This window comes from Pipistrellus hanaki (genome assembly GCF_964339955.1).
Source record: "Pipistrellus hanaki genome assembly, chromosome: 4".
NCBI classification, from domain to species: Eukaryota; Metazoa; Chordata; class Mammalia; order Chiroptera; family Vespertilionidae; genus Pipistrellus; species Pipistrellus hanaki.
The window spans coordinates 62859549-62882547 of NC_140506.1; the positions used below are offsets into that span (position 1 = coordinate 62859549).

Sequence of the window (22999 nt, forward strand, 5' to 3'; positions counted from 1 at the left end):
TGAAAACTTATAGTCTGGGGAAAAATATTAACAAAATCAGTATTCTAGAATTTATCTAATTTTAATCACAAATTGGTATTGAAAACATTTAGTGTAAGGAGAAAAAGTCCACTTATATACTTGATCTAGAAATATTTACTCAAGTACTAACAGGAATTATATACTAGTACATACAGTCAATCCTCATTATTTATAGATTCTGTATTTGTTAATTTACCTACTCACTAAAATTAAATTTTAATTCCAAAATCAATACTCTAGGTCTTACAGTCTCACACACAGAAAAGTGGAAAATTTACATTGCCCAAAGAACAGATTTCTACCTGGCATAGACAAAATTTCTCCATCTCAAAAAAATTATAACTATATATGGTAATGGGTATTAAATAGACATATTTTGGAGATTATTTTGTAATACATACAAACATCGAATCATTATGCTATCCACCTAAAACCAATTTAATGTTATATGTCAATTATACCTCAATGAAAAAAATAAAAGGATAATTTTTCAATAGATTAGATATATAACCTAAACCAGTCTGTCATAGCTCTATGTAGACACAAGAAAAAGTTTTCATGAGAATCTCTTAGCCAGTGAGTGTTCCCAACAGTGTTCTGCTTTTGAAATTAGAAATTAAGCTTTAAGGGGAAGTTTTAAAGGCAGTAGATCAGGAAATACAAATATCATTGAAAACAAGTTTATGAAGAAAGTCAGGAGCCTCCACAAACATTTCCATATTCACTTTGGATTTATTCCTAGCAAATGTCAAGAGTCTCCTGTGTAAAATTCCTCTGAGGGAAGAGATTCACTGCTAAATGATGTGGCTGTATTAGAAATCCAGATTAAATGGAGGCCAAGTTAATGGGTTTGCATTACAATTATTTCATTCCTTAATAAGATAAATGTGAAGTTCACAAATAATTATGTATTTGCGGAGAAAAAACTATATATTTTTTCTGTAAAGAAAGCAATATTTGGATTTTAACATGTTAAACACTCAGCCTGGTTTGTCTTCTGGACAAAAAGTATAGTGTCAGTCACTATGATTGACCTGGGGCTTAATGAGTTAATTCTGATTTGTGTTTTCTTTCTGTCATTTTTTTCTCATGCATATGGAGCAAAATTTTTATACTACTACAGAAAATTTCATCAACAAATTGAAGGAAAAATCATATGCTTATAATAAATACAAAAAAGTATTTCATAAAAATTCAGTAATTCCTAATAAGAACACAGTAACTTAGTTACCAAATAAAAGTATTTAAACATAATAATTCTTAATAAAACATTAATACTTACAGAAATATTCTTTAGACTTTTCTAATTAAATGTCTGAGAAACTCTTAATAAAGCAAAATGCCTAAACTATGATATGGTTAGGCAGTGGGAATTGAGAAAGAAGGACAAATTTGAAATTTTCTACACATATATCTCAAACCTATGCCCCTACACACACACACACACACACACACACACACACACACAGAAGCATGCACATATCTATGTATACATTTACCTATACAAAAACCATAAAATTATATGTATTCCCTTACAAACAACATATATAACATACATAATAATACATTTGTCTTTATTCTATGTTTACCTGTTTGGGCAGTCGGAACAAGGAATTCTTATAGAAAATGTCCTTAGCCTGGCTCCATGTACCATCGATGATGATGATTGTGGAAGGATAAGTAGGAGAATCTAATATAAACTCTTCCAAATTAGCAGCTTCAGCCCCTGGATATAATATTAATGTACCAGACTTCCGACAAACAGTTGAAAGTTCAGGATCTCTAAAAAAAAAAAAAAAAAAAAAAAAATGTTTCTTTAATCTTTATTACTTTGTGGGGTAACAAAAAGTTTTATTATTCTTATTGAAATACATTCCAAAATATATATCAAAGCATTTTGGGACTGAAGATATATAAAAAGATAGCCTCCATCTACTTTACAGGAAACAAAACAAGCTTGAGGGGAAAGGAGACAAATTAAAGAGTCAATTAAAGACAATAAATGGCATCTTCAAACCAGTAAAAGGCATCTACAAAAATGTATGGCCAATTTCATATTTGACAATGTTCTTTGAGATTGGGATCAAGGTAAAGATGTTGGCTTTCACCCCCACTCCTAATAATGTTATATTGAAGGTCCCAATTATTGCAATAAGGCAAGGAAAAAAAGGCATAAAAATTTTGAAAGAAGTATAAACAACCCTATTTGCAATGCTAATGCTCCTTACACAGAAAGTCCTAGAGAACCTACAAAACAATTTCTTCAACTAACAAATGAACTTACAAAGTCACTGGATATAGGGTTGATACGCAAAACACAACTGTTAAAAAAAAAAAAAAAAACACTAAAGAAACCCCAAAAGTTTTCTTATACAATAGAGGCAAAAAAGTTCAAAAAAATAAGTATTTTTAACTTCTATTTATAAAGGATACCAAAAGTAATGCCTCATAATCATTCCACTATGTTTATATCATATATTCTAGGAATAGTTTAAATTGATATTACCAGAGTAATATTAAATCAATAATCTTAATGAGCTTTAAAATCCATCAGTGAATAACAATTTACTGAGTAAGCACTATATTAGGCACCATGGAAAAAACTGAACTACTTAATATAATGGACTCAAAATGAGATAAGCTATTTGTAAAAGTGTCAAGCTTCTTATCCCCAAGCACATTCATAGAGGTGGTTATATAGCCAAAATGTCAGAGATGGTCCAATAGTTTCCATTTCTACCACCATAGGTGCAATAAAATAACCTAGATCCAAGCTGAGAGATTATGTAGGACCCTATTCCACCTATATATCCACATCCACCCACGAATTGTAGAGGAACTATCATAAAGAGCCTCTGTGTGAAAGAAGTGTCACAGTGTAAATGATGTTGCTGTTCCTCATGTGATAAGCTCTGGATCTTGCTTCCATTCCCAGCAAAACAGCAAAATTCCCAATAGCAGCACCGCGCACAGAGCAAATTTCTCCTCTGTGGGCAAGGCTATGCAAAAACTACAACACAAACTTCTATATGAGAAAAGTGTGTCTAACAGTTTCAGAGAAAAGAAAAATATTGTTATTTAAAGTTCTAATACAGGGGTCTTCAAACTACGGCCCGCGGGCCACATGCAGCCCCCAAGGGAGTCTGATCCTGCCCGCCAGGTTTTTTGGGCAGTGAGCGCAGCCAAGGTGTTACAGTAGGAATTAGTAGTTCATATAGTCCGGCCCTCCAGCTCTCTGAGGGACCGTGATCTGGCCCCCACTTTAAAAAGTTTGAGGACCCCTGTAAATATGATGTTATTTTCACTATATGAAGCTAACTTATAAAGGAAACTAAAATAATTAAGGAAAAAGCTTGGCCAATTCCCTGGGCTTCATGTTAGTACAAGTGTCACTTAGCATTTTTCTAAGTGACCTGAAAATGAAATCTCTATATTTTCATGAGAAGTTAAAATTTCCATCAAAAGATATATTTAATTGTGTAGACAGAATCAAAGTAATTTGAAGGCTTTGTGAATGGGCAGAAAAGCAACACAGATGATTCAAAGGTATAAAAAGACTTGTAGAAAATTTAAATATACTGTATAGCATATAACATATTTATAATTATTTATGTAATAAAAATATAAAATAAGATCCAAGAACATTATAGATCTGTCAATAAGATATCACCTAATGGTAGCTGTACATAAAAATACTACAATACAAACTTCTATATGAGAAAAGTGTGTCTAAATAAATTTCAGAGAAAAGAAAAATATTATTAAAGTTCTAATATGATGTTATTTTTACTATATGAAGCTAAATTATAAAGGAAGCTAAAATAATTAAGTAAGGAAAAATCTTAATTAACATCAAAAATAGCATTTTTAAAATATTTTTTTATTTCAGAGAGGAAGGGAGAGGGATAAAGAGATAGAAACATCAATGAGAGAGAAACATCAGCTATTTCCTGTACACCCCCTACTGGGGACTGAGCCCTCAACCCAAGCATGTGCCCTGACCAGGAACTGACCCATGATACCCTGGTTCACAGGATGATGCTCAATCACTGAGCAGCATCTGCCAGGCAAAAAATAACAGTTTAAATAGGACAAGAGATTGTGTTTTATACTTAAAAAAAAATAAATGATGTGCCTATAACTAGGATACTAAATATAGTTCTAGTCACTGTATGTTAGAAAAGCCTTAATGAGCTAGAAATGGATATATATGTATTTACTTATATACATGTATCTCATACATAATATAAAAAAATAAAAATATGGAACTAAACCATCTAAACTAAAATGAAATAAACAGTAAATATGTCTTTTGGCTCAATATATATTAATATTCCATTTGAATAATGCTATCATTCCTTTGTTTATTCCATTTTGGTTTGTTTTAGAGAAGTGTTTTTATGTTTTGCTTTATCTTGTATAATTTTGAGAGAAAAGGCAGAACTTAATTTTTTTTACCACTTCCAATGTACCACATTCTGGGTCTAAAGAGTAAGTTTAAAGAAATCATTTTTAAAGATCTATGGAGAAAAATCATTTTAAGTTGCCCTAAAAGTTAATTTACCTTTCTTCACTAAAACGACGACCAATCTTGACTTTACACTTGTCCTGGGGGAGGCATGCTGCTAGTAGAGGAACTGTCCGCAACACTTTGCTTTCCTTTAATTAAAAAATTAATTAAACTGTAGATTTTTACTTAGCCAAACACACTTTGAACATTTCACTCCTAACATTATACAGAATTTTCACAAGTCTTTTACTGCAGACCACAGTTTAATAAAAAGAACTACCATTTTTCTGCTTTATCTGTAGTAAATCTACTACAAGTATACATTATTATTCTACTTGGTTATATTTAAAGGTTTATTAGTCAAAACAAGATAATATTAAATCATAGTTAAAATTATGAAAAATATAAATTTGTGCTTAACTAAATTGAATCATTTATTCTGACAAACTTTTTATTCCATTAGTAATTACCTGAAGATAACTGCCTAGATCTTTATGCTCAGAAAGCAAGGAAGATTTCAAAAAACAAAACGATGGAGGATATCAATGACACATAGAAGCCAATCTTAAGAGCTCCCAATGGCCAAAATGGAATAATATGAGCAACAAAATAAGTTAACATAGCATTTGAATTATAACCGAAAGTATAAAATAAGAGTCTAGATTTATATAAGTAAATAAATGGAATAAAAGAAATAGGAGAATTCCAACTAATAATGTAAATACTTCCCACTGCAGGAGGTAGAGCTTAATCTCTCCCTCCCACTTGAGTATGGGCTGAATTTATGGCCTGACTTCAAAAAATAGTGAGTATAGAAATGGAAGAAAAATATCTTTTAAAGTGGAAAAATCCGGAGACCATATTTATAAATCCCATTATCACAAGTGGTTTTTTTAATGTCTTAGCATCTAACACTAAAAAACCTTTCTTGTTGTCACAGGAATTCTATCCTTAATCCCAGCAGAGCCAGGTGATTAGCTATTCTGCATTAGCCTGCATTTATCTTGGTGATTTTGATCCATAGTGCTCAGTCATTCCTTGGCACCTCGGTTCCAACTGGGAATGTCATGCTTGAGTGAATATATAACACAGCCCCTTTCTAATCAGTGTACCTACATACAATCCAATATTATCTTTATCAATTTATATAATCCTGCTTATATAGATCCTTGCAGTGAATAATTTGATAATCTTTGTGTATGTGAAATAATGAAATATTATTTATTTTACTTTGGGACTATCATTTACCTAGCAAATTAATACACAAAACAATAATGTTACATATGAATTTACTAAAATAATTAAAAATAAATAAATTTATAATTATTTGTTAACACAAATAAAAAGTGTTGCATTTCTCCTCACCCCCCTGTAGCTACACTGGATCACAGCTGCAAACACAAGCCCATCTTCACATGATGGGGTTTGTTAAAGTTGTCAAAACTAAGGCCTACTTCAAGAGATACTAAGTGAGATTTAGGACATGATGAGTGATTCCTGGATAAACTCGGTAATCTAGGATAAAAATAAATACAACACACCCAAATACAGGATGACAGTTCGGGTAACAAACAGACACATCATTTGTCAGACTGCTTATGCCAATCTGAAAGAAGATGTGATAGTTGTGTAGCTTATGCTCATAAACTCCCAAAGTATGGGGTGCAGGTTGGCCTGACAAATTATGCTGCAGCACATTGTACAGGGCTGCTGCTGGCCTGCAGGCTTCCCATAGGTTTTGCCTGGATAGGATCTGTTAGGGCTAAATGCAGGTGTCAGAGATGAATACAATGTGGAAAGCACTGATGGCAAACCTGGTGCCTTCTCCTGCTATTTTAGTGCAGAGCTTGCCAGAACTAATACTAGAAATGAAGTTTTGGATCCCTAAAGGAAGCTGTGGAAAGAGACTGGTCTATCCCTCTCAGTTCCAAATGATTCCCTGCTTATGATTTAGAGAGCAAAGAATTCAATGCACAAGTACATTAGAAGCACATCATGGGTCAGAACATTGCAGAATATAAGCATTATCTAATAGAAGAAGATGAAGATGCTTATAAGAAACAATTATCTCATACATAAAAAAACACATAACTCCAGACATGATGGAGGTGAAATATAAGAAAGTTCATGCTGCTATACAAGAGAAACCAGTCTATGAGAATAAGCCTAAGAAAGAAGTTAAAAATAAGAGGTGGAACCATCTCAAATGTCTCTTGCCCAGAAGAAAGATCAGGTAGCTCAAAAGAAGGCAAGCTTCCTCAGAACTCAGGAATGGGTTGCTGAGAGCTAATAAACCAAGTCATAATTTTCTATAAAGATTTTCAGATACAGACAATAATATATTTATTGATTAAACAGCAAAACAAAAGTACTGTTGTAAAAGTATTCACCATTCTTCACCACCAAACACACACACACACACACACACACACACACACACACACACCTGTTGGAGACATTTTTGTGTGTACTTTCTCCCCTGGTTTCCTGAATTATTAAAATAATAATAAATTATTATCAAAAAATAAATTTAAAGATGCTGAGAGTAGCTAAATTCGTCTATCTAATAAAAAGTAGAAAAAGAAAATAGGAAATTAAATATTTGCTGGGATTTTTTTCAAGAACATGTAGCAAGCTGGAGTTCTAAGGAAACATGAAAACAGCAATTTGGAGCAGTTAATAATATAAATGCAACTCAGAGGAGACAGGTGAGAGGGCATTTTAGGACATTTTCTGTGTTTCATACTGTTTTCTTACCTCTAATCTAGATCATCAGTAGGAGACTTTGACACACACTAAAATCACTTTTCAAACTTTTGACATTTATGTCAAATTGAAAAATGCCAAAAATTTATAATGTTCTCCAATTACTTCCCTATACCACTTCCAGAGGCAATCACTTTGTTTTAGTTATATCTTTTAGTATTGATCTCTATATTTCTAAATAATGTTTTGCTTTGTCACATTAATAATTTATCAATTATCTACAAACTACCATTATCATCATAATAGCTAACTTCAATGTATATAATCAAAATGCATTTTATAAATATATTACTACTAAAGGCCTGGTGCACAAAATTCATGCACGGGGTGAGGGGGCGTCTCTCAGCCCAGCTTGCACCTTCTCCAATTGGGACCCCTCGAGGGATGTCCAATAGTAAAATTGGGCCTAAATGGGCAGTTGGACATCCCTCTCACAACCCAGGACTGCTGGCTCCTAACTGCTCGCTTACCTGCCTTCCTGATTGCCCCTAACCGCTTCTGCCTGCCAGCCTAATCACCCTCTCACCACTCCCCTGATAGCCTGATTGATGCCTAACTGCTGCCCTGCTAGCCTGTTTGCCCCAACTGTGCTCCCCTGTAGGCCTGGTCCCCCCAATTGCTCTCCCCTGCAGGCCTGGGTCACCCCTAACTTCCCTCCTCTGCCACCTGGTCCCCCCTAACTTCCCTCCCCTGCAGGCTTGATGGCCCCCAACTGCCCTCCCTTGCAGGCCTGGTTCCTCCCAACTGCCCTCCCCTGCTGGCCATCTTGTGGTGGCTATCTTGTGTCCACCTGAGGGCAACCATCTTTGACCACATGGGGGCAGCCATCTTGTGTGTTGGAGTGATGGTCAGTTTGCATATCACTCTTTTACCGCCCCCCCCCCAAAATGCCTTCCAAATTTATGTTTCATGTCTAGACTCTTTAATAATTTACATGCAGCCCTTCTCCAGATTCCTGGACCCTTCTAGATGCTGAACAAGACCCCCAGCAGGGTTTGATTCCCAGTCAGGGAACATACAAGAGGCAACTGATCAATGTTTCTCTCTCACACTGATATTTCTCTCTCTCTCTCTTTGCCCCTCCTCTCTCAAAAATTAATAAACATATCACCAAGTGAGGATAAATAAATTTTTTAAAAGGCTATAATAAGAAACAAAGAAGGACCCAGAAATTCTACTTCTATATTTATCTGAAAAAAAAACAAAAAACACTAAATTGAAAAGACATATACATTTATGTTTATTGTGGCATTACTTACAACAGCCAATATATGGAAGCAACCTAAATGTTCATCAATAGATGAACAGATAAAGATGTGGTTCATATACACAATGAGTGGAATATGACTCAGCCATAAAAAAGAACTTCTTTCCCTGGCTGGTTTCTCAGTGGTTAGAGTGACAGTCCATGGACCAAAGGGTTGGGGACTCAATTCCCAAGAAAAGGACATATTGGTTGCAGGTTTGATCATGCCCCAGGCATGTGGGAGACAACCAATTACTATATCTCTTTCACTTCGATGTCTCTCTCTCTCCCTTTTCCTCTCCCTCTCTTTTGCTCCTTCCTCCCTTTTACTTTCTCTAAAAATCAAATGAAACAATATCTTCGTGTGAGGGTTTAAAAAAAAAGTACCATCTGCAAAACACAAATCTAGAGCAGGAGTAGGGAAGTCTGGCCACAGGCTATATAAGGCCCACAAAATCATGTGGTCTGGCCCTGCCAAGGCATTAAGGATGAGCTAATTCAATGTTTGACCAAATATTTTTAAATTTTTTAAAAATATATTTTATTGATTTGTTACAGAGAGTAAAAGAGAGGGATAGAGAGTTAGAAACATTGATGAGAGAGAAACATCTATCAGCTGCCTCCTGCACATCTCCTATTGGGGATGTGCCCACAACCAAGGTACATGCCCTTGTCCAGAATCGAACTGGGACTTTTCAGTCTGCACACCAACGCTCTATCCACTGAGTCAAAGCGGTTAGGGCCAAATATTTTTAAATTGATAATTTTGTATGGCCCACAAATGATATTATGAATATCCAAATGGCACTTGGCAGGAAAAATGTTCTCCACCCCTGACCCAGAAGATACTGTGATGAGTGAAATGTCAGACAGAGAAAAACATATGCCATCTGATTTCAATTATACGTAGAATCTAAAAAACAAAATACACAAACAAACAAAACAAAAACAAACACAGATACAGAGAACATTTTGACGACTGCCAGATGGAGGGGGTTAGGGAGATAGATGAAAAGGGGGAAAAGGTTTAAGAAGTACAAATTGGTAGTTACAAAATAGTCATGGGAATGTAAAGCATAGCATATTGTAATAACTATGTATGGTACCAGGTGTTTACTAGTTTTATTGGGGTGATTACTTCATAAATAATAAATAAATTTATTACTATAAATAAATAAATGTCACTATATTGTATAAATGATACTAATATAAAATTGTATGTCGACTTTAACTGAAAAATCAAAATTAATAAAAACAAAAAATAAAACAATTTGCTGAGAGATACTTCTATTTTAACAAGACATCAATGAATATAAACTATAATCAAAATTTAAATAGCAATGATTTTCCTCTTTTCTCACAAAAATCTCATTTTTTCCTTCACACAATATTGTTGAAGTTCTAAATTTCTATACTATTCAATGACACAGTTTTTATGAAATAAAATTATTTTCTCCATCTCCAAAGCATACAACATACTACCATATAATATATAAAAGAAACTATTTTTTTCCCAAAGAGAAAGCATTTATTGTCGATTTATTTCCAGAAATGCTAAGCACCGAGGAAGAATGAATATGTTCATCTGTGTGTTTCCTCTTGTATACTAATATTCTATTTGAAATTGTGCATTTTATGAAGACTCACTCACCTCTGCCGGATGCTGAATTATGTACAAGTGGGTAGAGATGTGCAGAGGATGCATTGGTAGAAACGGACATAAACACACTTTCTGAGGCCGGCTAAAGGGCATAAAGAAAAAGAAAGCCTGTAAATGTTTAAAATAAAATATGACAATAACCTAAAACTTGAACATAACCCAACCTTTTTATTTTTTAATCCTCACTGGAGGATTTTTTTTTTTTTTTCATTGACTCTAGAGAGAGAAGAAGAAGAGAGGGAGAGAAGGAAAGAGGGAAAGTGAGAAAGAGAGAAACATCAATGTGAGAGAGAAACACCCAAACAGGCATCAAACCCAAAACCTAGATATGTGCCCTGACTGGAATTATAACCCATAACAACTTAAATATCTGTACACAGGATGAGGCTTCAAAAACTGATAAACACTGGCCAAGACTAAAAATGAACCCCTAAGAATGAATTTAATCACCCAGACTTTACATATGAGAATTTGAAAAAAAGATTCTAGTAAATTCTTTATCATCTATTAGATCAAAGTTCCTCCAAAAAATATTTTCTTAGATATCTGTAGTTGAACAATACTCATAAATCAGCAGCACAGTCTTTTTATTCATGAAGCAACACTTCTACTAACTTGCATTCCAAATCAAGAACAGATCTGGCCAAAACCGGTTTGGCTCAATGGATAGCGTCGGCTTGGGGTCTGAAGGGTCCCGGGTTCGATTCAAGGGCATGTACCTTGGTTGTGGGCATATCCCCAGTAGGGGGTGTGCAAGAGGCAGCTAATCGATGACTCTCTCTCATCGATGTTTCTGACTCGGTATCTCTCTCCCTTCCTCTCTGTACAAAATCAATAAAATCTATTAAAAAAAAAAAAAAAGAAAGAAAAAGAACAGATCTCATATCAAAGAGAAACTTGGCAACTTTTCTACATCACCTGGAAGTTGGAGGGAACAATCTGATGATAAAGTATTAGAACAGTATTACCACCTAAAAGAGAGTTCTGATCAAATTTAGACATCAATCAACACAGAAAGCTTAATAAATGTGAGAAACCCAAACAGCAGCCACCAAATTATATTTGGCTAGAATTATATCATGGCAGAGTGTCTGCCTATTTTCCCTTTTGCTGTTTACTTTGTTGTTCTTGTTTTACTTACTTTTTAGTGCTTTACTACTGTCTCAGTAACACTTATACTCATTACAAAATGCATAAGGAATAAAAAGGTACACTTCGATCTGAGCCCTCTAGCTTAGAGCATTCTCTTCTCTAGGGGTAACCAATGTCCAGAAACTTGTGTGTCCTTCCAAAGAAATTGTAGAAACATACATGGATATTTTACCAGTAAACCCTACATTGGATATGTGTGTTTACCAGTATATCAGTGTATCTTGGAAATAAATTTTCACAGTAGAACACTATTGCAGACAGGTGTTATATGACATTACAGTAGTGTACAAGTGAAAGTGATATTAAAGGGAATTTGAGCAGCATACTAATTGCTACAAAACTAAGCACTATCAACTCCCTCAGTAATCTTGCTTATGCAGAGGTATAGCCTGAGGTAAAAAAATGTTTATGCCAATAAACAGAGTGTGAGTAAATTGGTTCAATTATATCTACCATCTCATTCTGCAAGAAACTGTCAAACCTATGCTCCTGCTGAAAAAAATTATCTACATGATAATCTTAGGCAGAAATATAATCATATTTTACAACATGACCCCACTCCCCTCTCAACCATCCAAACTAAAATGGATGACTAACCAAAGGAAAACCAATATACTTGCTTTCCAATGACATACAAAATGATTTGGTATGATTACTCTGCCCTACACTGGATTCTCTCCCAGGAATGTGAGATTTTAGGAATGGAGTCATTCTGTGGTCACAAGAAGAGTAAACAAAAGTAAACCCAGAAAGAAACAGAGAATGACTGAATAATCTAGGTATACTGACCAGCATATCAAGGGGGACAATTAGAAAGAATTCTTCATTTGGTAGAATAAAAAATGATGCACATTTCACTTCTAAAACTTTAAGCTTCTGACTTTATTTATTATTTCTGTAATCCTCACCCAAGAATCTTATTGATTTTAGAGAGGAAGGAGGGGGGTATGCTGGGAGGGAAGGAAGGAGAGAGAAGCACCAATGTGAGAGATAAACGCCAATCAGTATGTTACCCACCCAGAGATGGAATCCACAACCTCGCTATGACCTCATGGGGAATCAAACCCACAATCATTCAGTGTACAGGACAATGCTCCAACCAACTGAGCCACCCAGCCAGGGATAAGTATCTAACTCTTTTATATTTAACTCTGTATATGACTGAAATGCACAGATGTCAGTAAAATTGTTTTATAAAATGTAATTTCAGATCAGATGAAGCCATTTTAAAAATTCATAATTTAATTTACTAACAACTTAAATATCTAAGAATACAAAAGAATGCTCCCCCCACAAAAAAAAAAACAAAAAAACACAAAAAACAAAACACACAACTGTCCTATGCAGGAAACATCCACATATCAATAGAGCCAAAAAACTGCAAGTTTCAATCAAGTAAACATGCTAGGAGGAAGCTTCAGATTTCTATGAGTAGCAGAAACTAGGTAAACATGCCCTAAAAATAACATCTTTAGCTCATGATATAAACAATGATTTTAAAAGTCCTTAATATGACAGAATAGTGCAAAGACTTCCCTGATATTGGTAGTTCTGGGTTTCATGTCTGGCCAAAACCTCTGTTCAGAAGAGAAAAAAAACAAAAACAAAAAACAATTCAGTTTCTTGAGATGGTAATTTCCTTATTAGAAGTCATTTTGAACTTTAGGAATATTTGGAATTAAGATATTTGGAGAGTTCCACTTCCAGGATGACAGGGAAAGTTGTTTAACAGACTCACTTGCCAGAGAAAACTATTTTTCTTGCAAGCAAAAACTACTTTTAAAAACATACACTTAAAGTCTAGAAATTGCCCTGATGACATCCTATCTAATAAAATACAATAGTAACATGCAAATTGACTCTCACTCCAACACACAAGATGGCTGCCACCATGTGGTCAAAGATCCTGCCCCCATGTGGACACAAGATGGCCATCACAAGATGGCCAGCAGGGGAGAGCAGTTGTGAGAGACCAGGCCTGCAAGAGAGGGCAGTTGTGGGCAATCAGGCCAGCAGGGGAGGGCAGTTGGGAGGGGCCAGGCCTGCAAGGGAGGGCAGTTGGGGGGGACTGGGCCTACGGAGGAGGGCAGTTGAGATGACCAGGCTGGCAGGGGAAGGCTGTTAGGGGCAAAGAGGCTGGCAGGGGAGCAGTTAGGCATCAATCAGGCTGGTAGGAGAATGATTACGGGGTGATCAGGCTGGCAGGCAGAAGCGGTTAGGGGCAATCAGGAAGGCAGGCAGATGAGCAGTTGGGAGCCAGCAGTCCTGGATTGTGAGAGGGATGTCCCAGATTGGAGAGGGTGCAGGCTGGGCTGAAGGACACACACTCCTGTGCATGAATTTCATGCACCAGGCCTCAAGTATTTGAATATAGAAATATTATTCAAGAATATCTACTAAAATTTGGTATAGGCGAAACCTATAAGCGTTCTAGTTGCCCATCATTACCAGAGATGATGTTGAATCTTTGTGGTGCGTTTATTAATCAGATAGCTGGCAATCTGAGAGAGCAGCAGGTGTAACACTCTGAAAAGACCGCTCTGACCCTTCATTTCAAACAAGCTCATAGAGGGTTAGTGGATAAGGAAAAATCTAAAGTTAGTGAGTTCCTACCCTAGGGTCTGCCTTCTTTCATTGTCCTTGCAAAGAGTAGCCCCTGGAAAGCTGTCTCCCTTCAGAGAGATTCTGTCCTTGATCTGAGCTCCTGGCTATCTTATCCTCAGGGTTTGTTCTTCTTATAATAAGCTGCTCAGTTTCCCAGGGTCTGTAAGAAAACCTCTTCACAGTGAGTAGCTATGAAACAACTGTGATTCAACTTCCCCTCCCCTATCCCAGGGACAGTTTATGGCATCTGGGCCATAACACATTTCCTACCTTGCCCCAGCTCAGGTTGGCAGAAGCTCCATTCCAAGAAGGTGTGGCCAAGAGAACAGAGCTCCCTCTCAGCTCTTAATCAAACTTTACTATATGTCACAGAAAAAGGCAGGTCATCAACTAAGTTAAAGAGGCTAAAGGCCCCTGGGGTGCTCAGCCCCAGCCTGGTGCCCTGATTTTTAAACCACAGACCTAAGGTCAGGGCAGGAAGAAAGCAGGAAGTAACTTCGCTGGGCCACTTCCAAGAATCTCAGCTGTGACATTTGGGGCCGGGCGGTCCCGCCCCACAAACCCAACTTCCCCTCCAAACCCTGAAGTGAAACCCGCACCGGTTACCCCCACATGGAGCTGCTGCCCAGAAGCCCTCCTCCCCCAAAAGCAAAATTATTAAAAAATAACCTCAAGAGCTGGGCCCTATCTGACCCCAGGCTTCCCAGGAACCGAGGCTGCTGCAGGTACTGCTGGGCCAGCCGAGATGCACTGCTGCCCACAGCACCTCTGCTGGATGCAGTTTCAAGGCTTCTCCTTGATCATGTTGGGTTCTGATTTTGTTTCCTTGATTGTAAACTAATTTTTTCCTCTTTGGGACAAAAACCCCAGCTTTCTAATATATTTTATTGATTTTTTTTTTTTTTAAATGGAAGGGAGAGGGATAGAGTTAGAAACATCAATGAGAGAGAAACATTGATCAGCTGCCTCCTGCACACCTCCTACTGGGGATGTGCCCGTAACCAAGGTACATGCCCTTGACCAGAATTAAACCTGGGACCTTTCAGTCTGCAGGCCGACGCTCTATCCACTAACTGGTTAGGGCAACCCCGGTTTTCTGTGCTGCCATGGACTCCCCTCCTGCCTGCCCAGCTAGGTTGGCAGGTGGGTTTTGTATGGTAAAACATTGAACAGGAAGGAAGGAAGGAAGGAAGGAAGGAAGGAAGGAAGGAAGGAAGGAAGGAAGGAAGGAAGGAAGGAAGGAAGGAAGGAAGGAAGGAAGGAAGGAAGGAAGGAAGGAAGGAAAGAAGGAAGGAAGGAAGGAAAAAGAAAGAAAATGGGATAGTGGCGAATAAGAAACTTTGGGGACAGTAAAGGGCAGTTTGTCCAGACTGTTGAGAGCTAAGAATTAGAGTTTAATTAGGATAGAAATCCTGCTGATAGCACCTGATGCCTGAAACCTGAGCACTACTTTTAGGTTTTCCAGTTCAAGTTTTTGGAGACTGCCTATTAAAACATACCTGGTTGGAAAGTGTTTGTGTAGAAGCCCATAAGTATTAAGTATTTGCTATGTTTACTATGCTTAGCTCTCTGTGATATTCTCAAGAAGCTTGACTTTTAAAATAAAAAAATAAAGAAATATAAATATTAAAAATAAAAAAGAGCCGAAATCGGTTTAGCTCAGTGGATAGAGCCTGCAGACTGAAAGGTCCCCAGTTCGATTCCAGTCGAGGGCATGTACCTTGGTTGCAGGCACATCCCCAGTAGGGGGTGTGCAAAAGGCAGCTGATCGATGATTCTCTCTCATCGATGTTTCTAACTCTCTATCCCTCTCTCTTCCTCTCTGTAAAAATATCAATAAAATATATTTTAAAAAATAAAATAAATAAATAAATAAAAAGAAGCTTGAATTTTAGGGGCGATCAGGCAGGCAGGTGAGTGGTTAGGAGCCAGCGGTTCCAAACTCCAATACACAATATGGCCCATGTGGTCACAAGGGCCACTACAAGATGGCCAGCAGGGGAGGGCGGTTGGAAGGGACCAGCTCTGCAAGGGAGGGCAGTTGGAGGAGATCAACCCTGCAGGGGAGAGCAGTTAGGGGTGGCCAGGCCGGCAGAGGAGGGAAGTTGGGGGCAAAGAGGCTGGCAGGGGAGCAGTTAGACATCAATCAGGATGGAATGGAAGTGGTTAGGGGGTGATCTTAAGGTATGTCACTGACAATGTCCTTGTCTTGCTATGTGAGCTGGAGCACGTCACAGGTTTTCCAATTTCCTCCTTCATAATATTGGTGATAAAGTACCAGGAAAGTTCTGGGGAATAGCTACTGAATGAATCATAAGCAAATGTTATAAAATTGTAATCATTTACAAATATTAATTTTCAGCTAATGTATAACAGAATGACCAAAGTAAGAGCTGAGGTTTTTCCCTCTTCCACATGTACTAATGCATTGCCAATATATTATAAATACTGTTTTCCATCATTGTGGTTTTTCTTCTTTAAAATATACACAACCCACTTAATGTTAATTATATTCTTAAAATATAAGTAAATTTTTTTTAATAATTTCCCTGAGGAAATTTTATAAAATCTGTGAGGTTTTATTTTTTCTTCTTTTATCATTAAGGAATATTGGAATAAATATGTAGGACTCCTGTCAGACTAAGCTTGACTGGCTTCTGAAGTGAATGCTATAATCTGTCACTCTGGGCATGCTATCTCTGCCAGCCGTTAGGCAAATGAAATTGTAGCTGGCATATGACCAGATATGCTAGAACCTTTAAAAAACATTTTTCAAAAATTTAATTAAGTGTCTTAGGTAATATCCAACTTATGAGAAACTACTTTTCTCATAATTTTAAACAAGAAAATCTCACAGAGGGAAACATGTAAAGATTAGTGAATAGATTTACAAGAATATTTTAAAAGGATTTCTTTTACCCATTTAAAAAAAAAAAAAAAAAAAAAAAGCAAATGCAGAACACAGAAAAATAGTACACCTCAGATTTCCCAATACTCAACAAGATTTTTATAGTCCCAACAGAGCGAAAAAGCAAAGAACAAAGAGTTTCATAGCCTTCAATAGATTACTTGCATAGACACTATTACACATAAAAATTCCAACAACTTGGTAATTTTAAAACAAGCTTTGAAAAACTAAATACCATAGTGCCCTCTACTGTTATTTTAAAGGAATATAATCTGTATAATAAACTAGTTTTTAAAATTTGTGAAACCAATTAAAAAAGCTCTGCCCTGGCCAGTCAAGGATGCCTACCTCAGTTGCAGGATCTATTCCTGGTCCCACCCCATCTGGGCACATTCGGGACACAATCAATTAATGTGTCTCTTTCATGTAAATGTTTCTTTCCCTCCCTCCCTTCTCTCTCTTCCCTCCCTCCCTCCCTTCCCCCACTACTTCCCTTCCTCCCTCACTCTTCCCTCCTTTTCACTCTCTCTAAAAATCAATGGGAAAAATATCCTCAGGTGAGGATTAACAAAAAATAAAAAAAATAAAAATAATCCATTCTAAATAATAAAAAAACAGCTCTTCTTTATTAATATTATAGTAAACTTTTACCTCATAAAGAGAAGAAAAAAAAAAAAAAAACTTGTATGTCGGATTGCTTCAAATATAAATAACAATAATATTCTCATACTCCCAAAAGTTGTTTTTATCACTATAGTATTATTTTATAACTGCCTTCAGGAGTAGAGGAAGGATAAGTTTAAAAGATAAAATCATGTTATAGGAAAGGAAGCAACTCTATAAAGAGAATAAAATCTTTAAATGAGATTTCAGAGGCCTGTGCTCCAGAGGTCTAAAGCAGTGCTCTCCACTCCCCAACCCCTCCCCTTTGACAAATTTGCCTTTCTGACTGAAAAGTGAGACGCCACTTATACAAATGAGAAGCTGACCATAGGCAGGTAAAGGATTCAAGAAATAAAAGCTCTATCTTAAAAAGAAAAGAAAAAAAAAGACAATTAAAATTGCTTCTCCCCCACTAACCCCCAAAAATGTGCTCATCCCAAAGTAACTAAAAGTAGTCATAGACAAAGAAAAATTAAAAGAATTGATGGATTTTAAGACAAACACTTCTTTCAAAGTATTTATTATATGCAACAGGGGAGGGGGGGGAGAAGGAGCCATACTATTCATTTCAGTATAATTCATTATTACTTGGTATACTAATAAAAATATGAAAGCTAAAGCAGCTATACTTCTTAGTAGAAATCTGACCTTGAGAGTCTATAAAAGGGAATAACTATTTAATTCACAAAGTTATCTTATGTACTGAATAAAAATATAGATGTAAAAGCACTTGTAACCCTTGATCTCTTTAAGTAATGACAAATTTTAGACTATCCTATTTCTGAATATGTTTTCTCACTACATAAGCCCTAACAGAACTATGAATTATTAATTTTGGGCAGATATACTTTAAAGAATTAATATGCTTTGATGTTTTTTAAGAAAACTTCTATCAGAGGGTAATAACTAACTCTTATTTTTCTTGGGGAATATAAATCAAACACTTAGAAAGCTCTAATGTGATTTTTTAAATTGGTCACTCCTCTTTGGAGACTTAATTAAGATATGAAAAAAAATTCCTTTTTGACATATATCATCTTTGCTCAACTTTGAACATATAATTAGCTTACAAAGTAATCTGTAAATCAGTTAGCTTTCCACATATATTACTAATGAACTACTTCAAAGAGTAAACATATTTTCTATACTAACAGAAAAGAGAACATTACCTTAATAATTTCCTCTTAGGAATATGATACTTTTGAAATCCACAAAAAAATTAAACTTGCAGATTATCTAAGTTTTTACCCTAAAAATTATCATCAATAACCTAGTTGATTTTAATTTTTTAGTCCTCACCTGAGGATATGTTTGTTTCTTTATTGACTTTAGAGAAAGGGAGAGAAAGGGGGGGGGGAGAGAGAGAGAGAAACATGGAGTGATCAGTTGCCTTCCATATGTGCCCCCAATTGGGGATTGAATTTGAGACCTGGCTTTGTGCCCTAACCAGGAATTAAAAACTACGAGCTTCCAGTGTATGAGATAATGCTCCAAACAATTGTGCCCCACTGCCCAGGGCTAACCTAGTTGATTTTAAATTTATCAAAAGTTTGTTTTCTAATTCTAACTAGATACCAATTCAACAATCTTTATTTCAAACTGCCTTGGGGGAGAGATTAAAAATGGCAGCAAAGTAAGTGGATGTTACACAGACAAACTCCCAAGACCAAACTGATATTAGAACTGAAATATAGAACTTCCTAAGCATATATATATATATATATATACATATATATATATATATATATATATATGAAGAAAGAAAGAAAAACTTCCTGAATAATCAACAAAAGACTTGCTAGAGTGAACCCTAATAACCAAGGACTGAAAGTGGAGACCACATAGAGATTGGGGGGGGGGGGATGGGGGAAGGGCACGCAGATGTAAAAAAGGGCTGGCTGATCTCTAGCAGACAACAATTGAAATTCCAGAGAAATATCTCAGCTGTAGGGGGTTGCCACTGAGAACTATAGAGTCTAATTCCCAAGCTGGGCCCCCCAGCAGAAAGCACTAGAACTGAGAAGGGTACCTCATAACATCTGGCTATGAAAAGCAGCAGGGTTGCTGTCTGCCAGGAAAGATATAGCCGGAAATTCAGGTACCCTCTTCAAGGGCCAACACACAAAATTCCTTGTTGAGCCACCACCTTGTGCTCTGGCAGAAGGAGGCCAGAGTGGAGTGGAGCTGTGTGAGCAGAAGCCAGGATTAGGGGTTGTGGGGCTAGAGCTCAGACACTCCAGTTTCCAATGCTGAGTCATTGCCTCAGGCTGTGGAGGTCATCACAGACATTTGCTATACAGGCAACCTTGCCTAGGGGAAGAAAGTTGATCCACCCTATCAGAAAACATCTTGCCTCCTGGTGTGGAGTTGCTCAGGCCCATTAAAGAGACTGAGAATAACAATTAGCCTCCAAGCAGAAGCAATTGTTCAACCCTGTTGAAGAAAACTCTTGAAAATCCTATCAGTCTGTAGACAGAGACAGTCTCTGGAGACTTTGAGTCTTTGCCTAATCTAATTAGTCAGAAGCAGCCTTTGCCACTGTCCTGCACTAGAGATTGAGAGGCACAGCAGACTACCTAAAATATCTACCAAATAGGCAACTAAAATGAGACTAGGAAACAACACACAAAAGAAAGAACAAGAGAATTCTCCAGAAGAGATAAATGGATAATAGAAATTTATCTGATACAGAATTCAGAATAATGATGGTAAAGATGCTCTACACCGTAAGATATGAAAACAGAAATAAAGAATGACATAGCACAAATAAAGAAGACATTGGAAGGAATACACAGCAGATTAGGAGATGCTAAGGATCAAATCAGTGAATTAGAAGACAGGGTTGAAAAAAATCACTCAATCAGAGAACCAAAAAGAAAAAGAAAAAACAAACAAAAAACAGGAGGAAGTTATGGGAAAATGTGAAACATAATAATATTCAAATAGCAGGGGTGCCAGAAGACGCAGAAAGAGAGAAATGAATAGAGAACGTGTTTGAAGAAATAATGGTAGAAAGCTTCCAAAAAGCCTAGTAAAACGTGGACAGAAAAGGATCCATTGGATTTCACCTCATGGATATTACTGGTGACTTTAGTGAGAGCCATTCTGGTGACTAAATGTAGTGTGATTGTAAGTGACCAAGCAGGGGCACTATCTAATAGTTAAATTGTGACAGGCCACAGCGAGATAGGTGATAGATGGAGACCTTCATCTAACCAAGGAAAATGATCCAGAACACCCAGGACATAAAGAGAATCGTGTATCTCAATAGCAAAAAGTTCAAACAAGCGGGGAAAGCAGTCCTCCCGTGTACCAGCCCAGTGGAGTGCTCCTGGAAAATACCTGAACAACTGCGCACACTGTGAGCACTCAATCATGTTAGTTGGTGGTGGTGGTGGTGGTGCTGCTGCTGCTTATGTAGTCAATAATCTCGTCATTGGCCTGTGAGAGACCAGGTCTGTTTTATCCACGCCTGCATCCCCCAGGACCCAGCACGGTGCCTGGCAGACAGGGGGTGCTCAAAAATATTATATTCAGAATTTAGTATTCTGAATATAATCTTCACGCCTCTCATGGCCACTTGGGTTGTTTCTGTCCTCCAGTGCATTCTGCTTTGTTTTTACGTGTGAGATGACTGTCGCTTATGCATACAGGTGTTCACGATCACAAGTACTACTGCCACGAAGCCTTCCTTTCCCATCGCTCGGAAGTTTCCGGACCGCAGACCTGAGGGCTGCTTCTCACGTGACGCGCTCGGGGTCCCGCGGGAAGTGAGGCTGCACAACACCGAGCCCAGAGGAGCGGCTTCTGGCTGAAGAGCACTGACAAGGATGCGCCCAGGCTGCACGCTCAGCCAGGGGCCCGCACCCTAAAGCGCTGAGAAGCCTGAGCCAGGGGAGCGCCCCGCCCCGCCCCTGTCCTTCTCCCCGGCCCCGCCTCCTTCCCCTCCCTCCTCCGTCACCTGCACCGGCTGCACTCCGGCCTCCGCTCCGCCGGCTCCACCGGCAGCGCCCACAGCCCGTCCGCACTGGCCTCCGCCTCCTCGCCCAGGGCCGCCGCCGGCGCCTCGCCGCCCTCCCGCCGCGCCTCCTCCTGCGGCGGCGCCTGGGTCTGCGAGGCCGGCGGCGGCGCGGCCTGGTCCCGGGCTGTTCGCGCCTCTTTCTGCGGGTCCATGGCCGGGACGCGGCTCCGGCTGTCCCACGGAGTCCCCGCGGCCGCCAGGGGGCGCCACACGCTAGAGAACCCGGCTCGCGCGGCGCGGCGCGCCGCCACGCACGCACGCACGCACGCACGCCACGTCCGGGGGCGGGCCTCCGAAGTTTACACCCCATGGTCCCGCCCCTCAGCGGAGAAGGCACGAGCCCATTGGTCAAGATCCAGTGCGACCTTTCACCTAGAACTGGACTGGGAAGTGTGGGTGGTCCCGGGGGAAACTGAAGTTAGGTTAGCATCCTGGGGCAGGTGAAGGAATGCCCTTTGAAAACACCAGTGAGTCGTCCTTAAGGTCCCTTCTCTAAAAGTTAAAATAAGATGGAATTCAGCCCTTTCCGCCTTAGCATGGCCCCTGAGGAATTGGCTGGGGGAGTGTTCACAGCAGTTGCAGCAGTTGATGAACGTGATAGCTAAAGGCCAACCCAGGAGATGCACTCACTGAAAACTGGATTCACTCTTGCCTGATTCATGCGAATTTCTTACTCTAGAAAGGCAGGGGCCTGTGTCCTGTATCTTGTACTTGGTATTTCTCCCAGCATCAAGCGAGCAGTAGACACCAAGTATTTGCTAAAGGAGGTTTTAAATTTTCCAAGGCCCCTAAGATCAGGAGGCTATAGAAGGGTTGAGATTTTATGGATTGGGGGGCGGGGGCGGGGGGGGGGTTGCCATAGAAAGAAAACTACCTTGCCCAAGTTTTTACAGCTCCTGGGTAACAGCAGCAGAGCCCGCAATTGTTTAAAAGCCAAAATGAAGTCCACCGGAGAATGAAAGAGGAAATTCTACTTGCCCAAAATGATACTGCTTCTTTTAATTTATTAATACTTTATGTTACTTCCACCAATAAAGTAGATTTACCACTAACAGTAATAGAGCAATTTTGTATTTCTTAAAAGTGTTTATTTCACTATTCGGTTTTCAGTAATGTAAAGTCAAGTGTGTGAATAGACTAGAAGGCTGTTTTCAACTATCTGGTATTCTCTTCCCCTGCAAACAGCAGGCATCATTTCTTTTGGACTACTGCTGTAAGGGAGGGATAAGCAAAGGCTGAAGCATGCATGGGTGATAGATATAGGATAAGAGAAAGAACTGGCACTTGTGCCAGCTGGATTTGTAAGATAATCAAAACCCAAAGACTGTAGAAAAGGAGATGAATCAAAAACAATATTGGCTGTAGATTTAGGTTGGAGAACCAAGTCTTTAACTACTAAAATTAAATGCTCACGTGTGACAACCTTTACACTCTCATTTCCAGTTTCA

At 38.2% G+C, this 22999-nt stretch overlaps 1 protein-coding gene and 1 pseudogene across 4 annotated transcripts in view; one reads left to right on the forward strand and one right to left on the reverse strand.

The window, feature by feature from the left end:
- DTWD2 (DTW domain containing 2) overlaps positions 1–21805 on the reverse strand; it is a 49446-nt gene extending 27641 nt beyond the window's left edge. The window contains exons 1-4 of one of the 3 annotated variants that reach the window (XM_084880470.1): positions 20873–21330; positions 10195–10285; positions 4586–4680; positions 1611–1803 (exon numbers count right to left, since the gene is read on the reverse strand). In XM_084880470.1, the coding sequence (XP_084736596.1) occupies positions 1611–1803; positions 4586–4680; positions 10195–10285; positions 20873–20907 (414 nt within the window). In that variant the 5' untranslated portion in view covers positions 20908–21330. Of the gene's footprint in view, positions 1–1610; positions 1804–4585; positions 4681–10194; positions 10286–20872; positions 21331–21491 lie in introns of those variants that run through there. The other 2 variants (XM_084880469.1, XM_084880468.1) reach the window with 2 other exon arrangements.
- LOC311620801 (large ribosomal subunit protein uL18-like) lies at positions 5950–6821 on the forward strand (annotated as a pseudogene). Its single transcript has one exon. The product of its transcript is annotated as a large ribosomal subunit protein uL18-like (transcript).
- Positions 21806–22999: the final 1194 nt, after the last annotated feature.